At 34.1% G+C, this 13524-nt stretch overlaps 1 protein-coding gene across 4 annotated transcripts in view; it reads right to left on the reverse strand.

Moving 5' to 3' along the window:
* Gbeta76C (guanine nucleotide-binding protein subunit beta-2) overlaps positions 1 to 4549 on the reverse strand; it is a 224645-nt gene extending 220096 nt beyond the window's left edge. The window contains exon 1 of one of the 4 annotated variants that reach the window (XM_085813626.1): positions 4450 to 4549. In XM_085813626.1, the coding sequence (XP_085669752.1) occupies positions 4450 to 4455 (6 nt within the window). In that variant the 5' untranslated portion in view covers positions 4456 to 4549. The remainder of the gene's footprint in view (positions 1 to 4449) is intronic. The other 3 variants (XM_085813627.1, XM_085813625.1, XM_085813628.1) reach the window with 3 other exon arrangements.
* Positions 4550 to 13524: the final 8975 nt, after the last annotated feature.

Consider the following 13524-nt stretch of genomic DNA (forward strand, 5'->3'; position numbering starts at 1 on the left):
GGAGTAAGGAGCGACCTGCGGTATTCCTTTTGTAATAGGAGATTAAAAACAATTGACATGCGTTGAATGCTTCGTAGCAGTAAATATACGATGTCTCAGCAAGATGACTTAGTTGAATCGGTAGCCAGGAAGATCATCAGTCGTTTACAGGAGAGTCAAACTCAATCCATTGTAGCGGAAGCGTTAGGATTTTCCCAAAATGTCATTTCCAGATTATGGAATCGGATTTTGGAAACTGGATATGTTTGAGAAATTCGGGACAAGGTCGTGTTATCGTTTTAAAATAAAAAGCGGGAGATATACGTGCATTTCGTTTAAAAAAATAAAAATATATCTCTGCTTTAGAGAAATAAAGTGGTCAGAAAGAACGTTTTGGTTGATGTACTGCAAACATTTATTACACATTTTACCAGACAAATCAAGAAAATAAATAATTAACTATATTACAATAGTTATTAATTTTAAATATATTTTCCAGAAATCGATCAAAATAAAAACTGGAATTTTTCGGAAACTCTTGTTTGGAGACCATTTGGCGCCCCTCTACGAGCGGCGCCCGGGGCATCATGCACCCCCTTGCCCCCCCTCGCTACGCCACTGTTACCAGGCGCCGGATACAATTACAGTTGCATAAGGATCGTACCAGTTACAGTTACACAGGGATTGGACCAAAATGTCGTCAAATAATCGCCAATCTTTTGCGGTTTATGACCAAATTTGGCGATAACAAACATCTCCAGGTTGGCATTGTCTCCTCAATTTGGCGAGATAGCCTTAATGTTAAATGTAAATGCCCCTGTAATCCTATTTTTCTGTCAATGCTTCGGATCCTCTGGTCTTTCATGCTATGTAATACAACTAGAAAGCCCGGCGGTCATACGAAATGACCGCTGTTCTAGATATTATAAATTGTAATTAAAATAATTTGTGCAAAGGTGTCTGCTAATTCAAACTGAATTACCCAGGGCAGGCAGCGAGGACACCCCTTTGCTTACTGCCCCACGGGTTTTCCCCCTTTCTAATTGCTTAATTGCTTAAAGTAGAGTGCAATGAAGGAAACCACTGGCAGTACATTTCTTAAGAGCGACTGCTAGCTCGCTAAATAAAAGTGATTTAAATAATAAAGTTTTAATTCACATGTCAAAAATCTCTTTGTACACAGTATTTCTTGTGTAGATCTTTCCATCATTTTTAAGCTCGCCTTGCAGAGGACCATTAATTATTTTTAATGCTACGTTCGTTCTTTCACGAACTCTTGAACAGGCAACATAAAGTTGACCGTGTCCAAATGCAAGCTCAGGTAAAAACATGCCAACAGGCTTAAGCGTTTAGCCCTGAGACTTATTGATGGTCATAGCAAAGGCAGGTTTTACATGAAATTGTCTACGCCTCAATTGAAACGGCAATCCTGTGCCTTTGGCAACTTCACCCCATTGGCTAGTACAGTTAGCAAGCAACCAATAAACTATCGGCGACAAACAGACACTTAAGCCGCATATAATAAAGATATTTATTTATTTCATTTTATTTGTTTCTTCATGGTTGCCGATTTTTGCTGGTTGCATATTTCCAAATTCTATTGCATGTGGGAATTCCGAATTCTATAGATGTTAAATTTATTTATTAAATGATAAATGTACGTGCTTTTGTATTTTTAATTTTTCCGGCTTAGCTTTCTCATAATATTCGTCACGCGCAGCACTGCGCGGGGAATAAAACAATTTACAGTTACGCAAGCAACCAATAAACTATCGGAGACAAACACTTAAGCCGCATAAGATAGAGAGATAGGTACTGCAATTTCCATAACATTATTTATATGTATACAAAATGAGTAACAATATTTATTTTTAACATTTAACTGCAGAAAAACAATTTCTTTGTTATTAAGCAGAAAAACATAATTTTTTTCCGAAAATCCGATGTTTTATTTCTCGAGGAAAATACTTCCTTCTAATAATACGACACGCGCATAAAATTTTTAATTTAAGAGTTAATTAAATAACTATTATTTATAAAAAAATACAGTGTATTAATAAATTGCTATTTTTGTTTCTGAAATCTATGAAAATGCCTGTGTCAAAGAGAAAGAGATTTTCAAATAGCTATAACATATTTCTTCAGCTCATTAAATGTAGTAAATTTTTTCTTAGGAAAACAACCAAGATAAAAGATGATTTTTAATTTCTCTGGGGGGTCAGAGATTATGCTCGAAACTGATGTTTAATGGCGTTCTCGAAAATACTGGAGATAAGCATGGAGGTAAGAAAGGACTTCCTACCTCCATGGAGATAAGAGAGGAAATCGCGAAAAGCGTGAGTTCCCAAGATGGACATCGGAGGAACTAACGAGAAGGGGAACGAACAAAAGATTCGGATTTCGAAAGATCGAATACAGCAGAAGAACTATAATGAAATGCATCGTTAGTAATATAAGTAAAATAAAATCACGTATTTGGGAAGTTTCGTAAGTGTGAGAATATCTGCCACGTCCGGTTAACTATTGTTACGTTTGGACGTTACTGTTCGTAAGCTGAAGTCTGAAATGCATCAAATCTATTTCGGTCCTTTGTCTTTATTTAAGTTCAGCTGAAATATAATTTTTAAAGCTATATTATTTAGTTCATTATATTCCGTTTTAAATTGGTAATGAGATCCCTAAATTAACCATACTTCCTGTCTGAAATTTCATTTTAAATCTAGCATCATTATAGAGGGCAATCGCACTGGAAATGATCAAGAGTTTATTCATTAGTTATATTTAATATTCATTAGTTATTCATTAGTTATATTTAATATGCATTAGTTATTCATTAGTTATATTTAATAATTCGAAAAGAAATTTCAAATTATGATCTCAGAGATTCGAGATGCGAACATACAGAGGGTGTTTACAAATTCTTAGAACTATCTCGGAGCCGTTTAAATGTAAAGAGTATTTTTTTAAATGTTACCTTTTTCCAGAACTATAAGCCTGCATCGTGATTTCCATGATATAAGGGCTTTTCGTAATCATAGCAAAATGTTTTATTTCCGTTTGTCGAAAATAAGCACTTTTCCCTCTGGATGCAACAATAATAATTTAAAGTTATATCAACCATATCATGCTTAATAAAATTCTTTCAAAAACAAAGTGGTTGAAATGTATAAATCCTGCGTAGTTACCGTATTCTAAATACTAAGAATTCCAATCGCTACGTTAAGCTTTTAATGCTTTTTTATGTATAACTAGCCGCTATGCGGCCAGACTTCGTCTGGCTTTTAAATGTACCGTAAAAATGCCTAAAGGGAACACCATTAAATTTAAAACCTGCACAGAATTTTACTCTGCAGAACAACTTTATCCAAAAAAAATTCAATAAAAATATATCACATATTAAAAAATTGCAATGAAATGAGCAATATCCCTTAATACAAATATTAATTATCCTAATAAATAAATTAACCAACTTTCCGTTCCAAAATCTTAAGAATTCAAATGGTATAAAAGGAATTTCCTAAAAAAATCATGCAAAGCTTTTAATATAATTAAATATATTGCAATGAAATAAGCAATAAATCTCATATTTTCAAGAGAAAACAGTCAGCAGTCTGGTATACAAAGCAATGAATGAAAAACTGTTGCCGAAACCACACTTTTAAAAAAATGAAACTACCATCAGAAAGCAATAACAAATCAAAATTGTGCTTTGTGGATGACATAATTCAAAATATACAAACCTCTTTGTCATTAGCTAATAAAGAGAGAAAGAGAGAGAGAAAAAAGAAAGGAATTCTTTCTTTTGTGCCTCGCGAGACACATGCGTGTCAGAATAAGAAGATTGCGATATGCGTGTTGCGTGTCCAAAAATCAAAAGAAAATAAGCAGCATGAAATAAGCAATATCTCTTAATACAAATATTAATTATCCTAATAAATAAATTAACCAACTTCCCGTTGCAAGAAAAAAAATCATGCTAAACTTTTCAATATCTTAAAAACAGTGAAATAAGCAATAAATATTTTATCTCAAATTTTCAGCAGTCCAGTATACAAAGAATTGAATAAAAAAAACCTGTTGCCCAAACCACATTTCTAAAAGAATGAAACTATTCAAAATGATGCTATTTCATCTAAAAAGCTAAAATTAATAAAAAGTCTGTTTCGAATTTTCAAAAAATCGCTTCTAGGTTTACTGGCTCTTGTCTAGATGCTCTTATGTACCAAATTTTGTAGCCCTGGGTCTATTAGCTTACGCGCAGCACGAACGAAAGACAACACACAGACAAACTCTTTCTTTTATTATATGTACAGATTATTTTATGATAGACACAGTTTTATAGTTGTGCGCTGAAACTGATGACCAAATTAGAAATTAAAGTGGCCTGTAATTACAACTTATTGGTTTATTAACACCTAAATCAGAATATATGCATTCGTCATAAATCTATAACGGAAATATAAAACTTACCGTCATGATGGTTCAGCTGCACAAGCAACCCAGACATCCACATGTACCTGAACAAGGGAATTTAATGATGAAAATGGCTTCTCCAAACGCACCTTTAATGAAGCCAGATAACTGTCAAAACGCAGCGTCTTCTTAAGAAGCCACACTAAAGCTTTTGACCTCAATCCCTTAGAAATCGCGAAAAAGTTTTCAGGAGTATATTAGGCAGTATCTGCGTAGTAGCCTTGATCGTAAATTGTGTGATATTTGTCATTACATCATCGCTTTTTGATACATGTCTAACATATTAATATTAATATATAATATTAATATTCATATTAATATTCCTCATCCGATAGTTTGAAAATTGTTAACTTTCACAACATTTAAATCTGCTTATCTAAATATTTTGCACTCATTCAATCATGCATTTTCTAATGAATTTAAATTTTAGTATTTGACGGAAAATATGATTTTGGCTATTCTAAGATTAATTGATAACAATTTTCTTTTCAGAGTGGTTGTGTGTTTGATATTTAGTATCTCAGATCTATTACTAAAAAATCTGATGTGTGCACCATATGACTTCCTTGTACGGAATATTAAATTATACCCATTTTTCTTGCATATCATTTAAACTTATTGGATTTAATTAAATCTACTTCGTCGATAGCGCATAAACCACAACAGAATAAATGCACTCTTTAAAATTCACTATATTTGTTTACCATAGCGACACTCTGAAGCTAGGTTCAATTAACAGCATTATATTTCGTCCATATTATAACTAAGAATGCACACAATTTATATTATTATCTTAAACACTTATTTCCTCGAATAAATTCCAGAATGGATTAAGCAAGATTTAATTCGCAATAATAAAAGAAGGCGTTATCTTTGTTATTGCGAAGCTTACTTTCTCTAGATTGGCAACAAATCTACTATTCTGTTGTTTCAAATGTAAACAAGCAATGGCCGCCGTGAAAAAAATTATTAAGCTTAGCGGGACATAAACAACTTTTAAATTGTTGATAATTCTAAAAATATTGCAGACAGATTTACTAAAGGCATAAAAACCTTAACCGGAAGATAAGAACAACATAATTCAATCATTTTTAAGCAAAAAATGCACAATTTACAAACATATAAGAATAAAGAAACTGAGATTACTGAGCCGAGTAACAGAGTGAATATATATATATATATATTTGTATACGTTTGGTGCAGCCGATTGCAACCAAAATACGAGGTGCACATCTACATGTTACAGCAGTCCTATATACAAAATTTGAACGTTCTGAGGCTGCTCGTTTTTGAGTTATGCGAGATACATACGTACGCACAGACGCCACAAAAAATTCTCTTCAGAATTCATTTTAATTTAGTTTTACAATTTTTTGTTGGGGTGGGAAGTCCTTTATCCTGTCCTTACGTACAGATGTCACGCAAAAACATCGTTAAATTGCATTCGATAGCGGTGAAAATGGATATTTGCGTTGAAATATAATGCGCGAAACTTTTCGCGATTGCAATACTTCCTTTTTACTTCGTACAAGGAAGTAAAAATAGCAAAATTACGAAATTTTATAAAAACTTCTCTGTTATGCCGTAAATTTTGATTGAATTGCTTAGCTTCGGAGTAGAGACAGCACTTTTGGTGATTTCGTTTCGGACTGAAATCAATAAAAAGATAGAATTTCTACAATATTTTTACTAAAGCAAATACAATGAATGCTATTTTGTTTCTATCGTTAGGTTCAGTAAGAAAACAGGGAAAATGAGATGTGTGTAAAAGACCCTTTTATTAAACTCAAATAACTTAACAGAAGTTTACTTCTTGTGCTTACGAAAACAGCCAGCATTTATAGCATAACCCAAAAGTTTATTAATTCAGTTTAAAGCTAAGCTAAGTTGTAACTAGCCAAAAACTACACAGAATGAGTAACGCGTAAGTTGGCTCAAACGTACTATCGGCGTTATAAGACTAATGGCGAGAATAACGCAACACCTATGACAGAATAACGCGATATTCAACAGGCAGAATACGCTCTGATTCAACAATATAAAACCTTTAATTTAGAAGTCAAACAACAAAAATCAGCGTTATATTTTCAAATTTTCACAGGGCTAGTTTCGATGGTTTTACCGAACCATCATCATCAGCTGCAAAAGAGCAAATAAACGAGATAAGATACAATGATTAGATAACATAAGAAAACCTGGACTGAAGATAAGTCACTGGCGCCATCTGTTGATGAAACCAGAACTAAAACATAATTTCTTTAAAGGCTGAAGGCAAAGATGGATTGGAGTTAGGGTCGTTAACTAGAACAGAAAGATTTTTTGAATGTGAAATGCCTCTAAAAAATCCAGTTCACCAATGGAAGATGTTTTTTGAATAATTTTGGCAGCAGAAAAATTAAAAGTGTGATTTTCGGACCAACAATGTTGGGCAACAGAAGACTTCTGTGTTTCCTTTTTCTTTTTTCTAACATATGCCTCATGTTCCTTAACTCTCTTAGTTTTCTCTCTAAGGCTCTCTTAGTTTGGCCAATGTAAATTAAGCCACACTGGCAAGGAATCCTGTAAATACCCCAGGAATTCATATCCAGAATGGGCTCCTTGAGTGTGGAACTCGGAATTTTATTGATTTGTGATTATCTAATCATTATATCTTATCTCGTTCATTTTCGCTTTTGCAGCTGAGGATCATGGTTCGGTAAAACCATCGAAACTAGTCCTGTGAAAATTTGAAAATATAACGCTGATTTTTGTTGTTTGACTTCTAAATTAATATTTGTTCGGCGTGTTATTGTATCTTAATCTAAAACCTTCCTTTAAATACTATCTCTTTATACCTCATTTGAACACGCGCGAACTAAAATTTACATTCTAGCAGGAAAACGATGCGAGAACGATAGAAAAGCTACTAAGCATTAAAATAACTGTTTAATAAAAACAAATTAAGTCCTTATAACTTTTCAAATTGTTGGCACAAATGCTGTCGCCATGTATTATTCTGAAAGAAATTAAATAACGAAGAATCTGATGTATATTGTTCGCATTGTGCAAAAACGACGGTGCGAGAAAAACATACTATAAAATCTCAGAATTTTTAACTTTCAATATCTAACTGTTCTTTGCTTCTGTTTTAATTTTTCCGAAATTATTTTTAAAAACTGATAATAAAATTTATATAATTATGAATAACGAAACATCACTCCCTTTTGCAGTGTGTCCTCCTGCCGCGTAGGATCTGCAAGCCCGCTTCCACCAGGATGTGATATATCTTTACACCTAAACTGATCGCTTCTGAAAGAACGCTCGGATAAATATAGATAAGGAAATGCTAGACAATGAGGTGTTAAACATGCGAATTGAATTAAGAGAGCAGTAAAAGATTACAGAGCATTGATAATATTTTATGTTGTTTCATTAATCTCTGCTATAAAAAATGAAGAATCTGATTGTATGCATAGCTGTATGTTCCTCGTATTTTGAAAAAACAGTGACACCAAATTTTGAACACAGGTAGTCTTCCACTTGAAAATGTGCCCCATGAAAACCCTGATTTTGAATTTCGAATTTATTTTTAATTATTTTTGATTTCGAAATTATTCTTAAAAGGACCACCGCAAGTTTTTGCTTGGTCATGTCATACCTCGGGGAAAAAGTAGGAACTCCACCAACACGTCTCAAAATTCAATCGTGGAAGAAGTAAAACTTACCGGGACTACAGATTATAGTTCCGCGCAATTCCCGCCCACATTAGTCCTGATCCAAAGATTCTTATGAGGGCAAAATAATGCATTGCGCAGAAGCAGCTCCCATTCAGCAATGCCAGAGATAGCAGACATCTTGTCCGCACTGTTGATAGGGGTCGTACAGCTGTAGAGTTATCAGATTTATTTTGAAAGAAGAAACATGAGAAATTAGCAGTGTTCTTTTCACGATTCGAACTTTGTACTGCTAGCCGTGGCCAACAATCAGGAGACACAACAATCAGACATCTCGTGCCCTGAGTTCGGAATCTAGACGTGCTGCACAGTACTAAATATCCGCACGTATGGGTCACTGACATCTTCAACGCTCCGGACTGCCAGCAAAACGACTGTTGTTTTGACTTTGATATTGGGATTAGAATGAAGAATCCCGGTTTTTTATAGCTGTTACGAAGCGATTAACGATACGAATGCGTAGTTCGAAAGGCGAGTAATAACTTGGCGATTCTTGTTCGAACGCTAATTTTGTTTCGACGAATTTGCATCAGTGGTAAATTTGATCTTGATTTGGATACAAAAACACATAACGATATGTTTCATTTATATTTAATGAAAGCACCAAAATATATCACAGTAATACACATACATCGCAACAGCGAACCACAGTTACATAATGTAAAAACACAGAAGAATTCTTTTGGCGCAACAGCGCCCTCTATACCATGAAAACTTCTAACACACCCCACCTGTGCTCTGTTAAGAGCACACTAAATTTACACATCAATAATATATGTAGATATAATCACAAATCAATATGGACGAATCAATACTAAAAACTACATTGCAAATTAATACAATACATGACACAAACACACACACACATATATATATATATAACTTTAAACTTCAAAAGGATAGATCAATTTGACGGGTCTTCGATAAAGTCCTTGAGAAGTACGAATGAACGCACATACCTTTATAAACTTCTTCTATAATTCCAATAGCCCATAAAAATTTTGATTTCGTCGACCCCTCCAGCAATACAACCTTACCCTTTTTAAGATTCCTTTCAGGAGATGGATTTAGAAAAGTATGCGCAGACCGTAATTCGAGAAGATAATTCTCCTTCCACTTTTTCCAAATTTGTTTCAAAAGATTAGTTTTATACAGTTTTTTCCTAGTCAAAGTCTGCCTGTTCAATGGTTCATTCCTGAAAAGGTCGGCGAAATGTACAGGATAAGAAATATTTTCTTGCCCTGGAAACAAGAAATGGGCAGGTGTAAGAGCTTCTGGCTCTTTTATTTCATTGTGGACATAAGTAAGAGGTCTATGGTTTAAAACTAACTCAATTTCTGATAGAATAGTCATCATTTCCTCAAAGTTAAGAAGAGCCCTTCCGAGAACCTTTCTCAAAGGATCTTTGATACTTTTCATAAGCCTTTCATAAAAACCACCCCACCAAGGCGCGTGAGGCGCAATATATTGCCAAGTTATGCCGTTTATTGATATGAAATCTTTCAATTTTGAATCTATTATAATTTTTGCTAATTCTTTAAGAATTTCATTAGTGGCTCTAAAGCTCTTAGCATTGTCGGAAATGATAACTTTACAATTTCCTCTCCTAGCTAAAAATCTCCTTACTGACAAAATTTTTTGTGACATATTTGTGATTAATTCTATGTGCACAGCTCTAGTAACACTGCATGTAAATAATGTTATGTAAGCCTTTTGAGGCGTATCCTTTCCTGATTTTATTAAAACTGGGCTAGTGAAATCTACACCAGTTACAGTAAAAGGAGGGTTTTCAGTAATTCTACTTTTAGGCAGTTGACTAGTTATTTGTTTAGCTGGTTTCAACTTATACTTTCGACAAATTAGGCAGTTACCTAATACTCTTTTTATAATTTGTCTACCTCATGGAATCCAAAATCTAGACTTAATTTTGGCTAGCGTAAATGTAACTCCACCATGAAAAATTTTATTATGTTCTCGAATAATAATTAACTCTCTAAACTTAGACTGCTTAGGAAGAAGTATAGGATGAGCTTCATCCTTTGTAAACGCTCCTTCTTCTAATCTTCCTTTTATGCGCAATACACCACAATTGTCGAGAAATGGGGCTAAATTTGAAAGTGGTGAGTTTTTAGGAATCGACTTAACATTTTTAAGGTTCTGTAATTCTAAGTTGAACTCTATATTTTGCTCATGTTTTATCCAGTCTATTTCAGCATTTTGAAGTTCTTCTGCTGTGAGGGGACCTGCAATCGTTTGTCGTTTTTGAAGTTTATTAACAAACCTTTTAACTAGTGCAGTTACTCTTAGCACTTTTAACAAACAACTATATTTCCTTAAATCTAAAATAAATTTCGGATTTTCTACCAAACAGTTATTTTGCACTGTACTTTCAAATTCTTTTTTTAGCTCTAAGTCTACGTCTGTAGATATTAAGTTCTCTCTTTCAGTAGGCCAGTATTCAGGTGATTGGCTTAGCCATGGTGGACCGTGCCACCAGAGATGGTTTGTAGCTAAATTTGCTGCAGAAATTCCTCTGGACAAGATATCTGCAGGGTTATCCTGACCAGAGCAATGAGCCCAATTATTGGTATCTGATAAAGATTGAATTTCTTCTATTCTATTTTTTACGAAAGTTTTGTATTTACTAGCTTGTCCCTTAATCCAAGATAACGTAATCATCGAGTCGGTCCAAAAATAACTAGAAGTATTAAATTTAAGACATTTTCTTACTTGATGGACTAATCTTGCGGACAATAAAGCTCCCATTAATTCCAGTCTTGGTAATGTAAGACCTTTCAGAGGAGCTACACGACTTTTAGAACAAATAAAACTGATACTTATCCTCCCATCTTCAGATATAGCTCTTAAATACAACACAGTTCCATAAGTGATGAATCTGAAAAAGAATGAATTTAAAATGAAATAAATTTACAGTTAAAATTTGAAAAATAACATCTAGGTATCTGGAGATCTTCCAAGTGTTCCATTTCACTGCACCACAACTGCCACTTGTGATCCAGTGACGATGGAAGTTTGTCATCCCAGTCTATGTCATGAGTCCACAGTTCTTGTAGAATGCACTTCAGCTTTATGATGAAAGGTCCAAGAAATCCGATAGGATCATAAATACGACTCACTATTCGAAGAATAAACCTTTTCGAAGCAGTTCCGTTCTTGACAAACTTTGATAATTCTTTTACGTTAAAAGATATACTGTCCGCATCTGGATCCCAAACTAGACCCAACACCTTGGATGGCGAGTCAAGTCCCGTACTTGAGCCCTTTTCCTCATCGATGTCGAACTCAGCATCTTTCCACAGTTTACGCAGTTTCATGGAATTGGTTTTCCATTTTCGTAATATCATGCCACATCTTTTGAGAATTTCTACACTTTCAGTCGTAATTTTCAAAGCCGCTTGCAAGTCTTCTTCGCCTCTAATCAAATCGTCGACATAAAACCATTCTGACAGTAATTTGCAAGTATCAGGAAATTCTTGTTTACATTTATCAAAATGATATTTCAGAGTTGCAGCTAATAAATATGGACTTAATTTTAGTCCAAATAAAACTCTACTAAAGTTCATTTCTTGATATGAATTAAAACCGATATCATCAGTCCAGAAGAATCTAGTAAATTTTCTATCACTAGGATCGATCAAAATTTGTAGATACGCTTGCTTTATATCCGCTGTGAAGGCGATTGTATTTTGTCGAAACTTTAAAATCATTTCAAATAGATTTGGATACAAGTTTAGTCCTTTAAATAAACAGTCATTAATTGAAAGTTGTCCTCCTTCATGAGAAGAACCATCAAACACGATTCGAAGTCGACTAGTAGATTTGTCCTCGCGAATGACAGCGTGGTGCGGTAAGTATAATGACTGCTCAGAATATGACACTTCAGTATCTGACGACGAATTCTTAATGATACCTTCCTTACGATAATCATCAATTACCCTTTTATAATTCTCAAAAAATTCTGTATCATTTCTAAATCTCCTAACCAGACCATCGAAACGTTTCCGAGCCACTTCTCTATTATTTGCTAATTTCTCCTGCATACCTGGTTTCCACGGCAACTTTACACAATACCTTCCATCTACGAACCCAACAGAATTATTAAATTCATCAAGTATCTCCTGTTCCATAAAGTCAAACACTCCGCTTCCTTGTTTTCAATGCCTAAACTTTCCAGTTCCCAGAAACGCCTGAGTTCAGCTGATACAGTGCTTTGATCACCTAAAACTAAGTTTACAGCAGCTGTTTTACTCATATCACTACAATTTCCCTGCAAGGACCATCCAAGTTCTGTGTTTACAGCTACCAAAGACGTATTTAACCTTTCAAAACCTTTTGTCAACTTCCAATAAAAATCTATACCTATTAACAAGGAAATTTCATTATCATCTGACGCTTTATTATAACCCCACGTTAAAGTTAATCCCTTGGCTTCCATTTCAGCTCTTGTACTCTCATTTGGCAAATTAATCGCCGCCCTCGAAATTTCATCTGTTTCCAACGCCTGTATTACGACTTCTTTTCCATCTAAAATATTTCGCAATCTCACTTCAACTCTGCGACATGTTTGCAACCTAGGATCCTTTGCTCCAAATGAATAAATCTTTAATGTTTCTGACCCTAGACATTTTAATCCCAACTTCATAGATACATTTCTTTTAATAAAACTTTTCTCACTACCGTTATCAAACATTGCAATAACTGTACCTGACGATTTACGACCAACAATTTCTGTCCTAACACACTGCAATAAAATCACATTCCTATCATTTACAACTGAATTCGAAATAGTAGGCTGAATTTCCATTTCTTTTGGTTTTTCTTCTTCCGGTTTTGAATTAGATTTACACTTGCTAGAATTTTCAAATTTAAAACAAATAGCTTTGGCATGTCTACCAAAGCAGAATGAACACTGTTTAGCATTACATTTTCTCACAAAACAGTTTGTGTTACAACATAACAGACATCTTCTTTCCTTAATTAATTTATCCCTTTTTTTGGTGTACAGTCGTGTTTTCACATTCAGTCTTACAGTGACCTTGACCGCAGAATAAACAAGCTTCGGAAGCTTTCGCCGTAAATTCTGTTACTGACGCGTGTTGATTATTGCGACTCGGAGGGAAGTTTCGTTTCTGATTTCGAAAATTGTTTTGTTTGTGTTGGTTAGAATGAAAATTATTATATGAAGATACATTATTAGAATTAATACGGAATGCCTTTTCTCTTGCACTAATAGCATTATGTAAAAACTTCATCAATTCCTGTAAATCATGACAATTATTTATATTTTGCTTCGAAAATTCAAGAGTCAATTCTCCTGGCAGATGTTTTAGTATTATGT

Source organism: Stegodyphus dumicola, chromosome 3 (assembly GCF_044657685.1).
Source record: "Stegodyphus dumicola isolate Sdum_Otavi_A_Nest chromosome 3, ASM4465768v1".
Lineage (NCBI taxonomy): Eukaryota > Metazoa > Arthropoda > Arachnida > Araneae > Eresidae > Stegodyphus > Stegodyphus dumicola.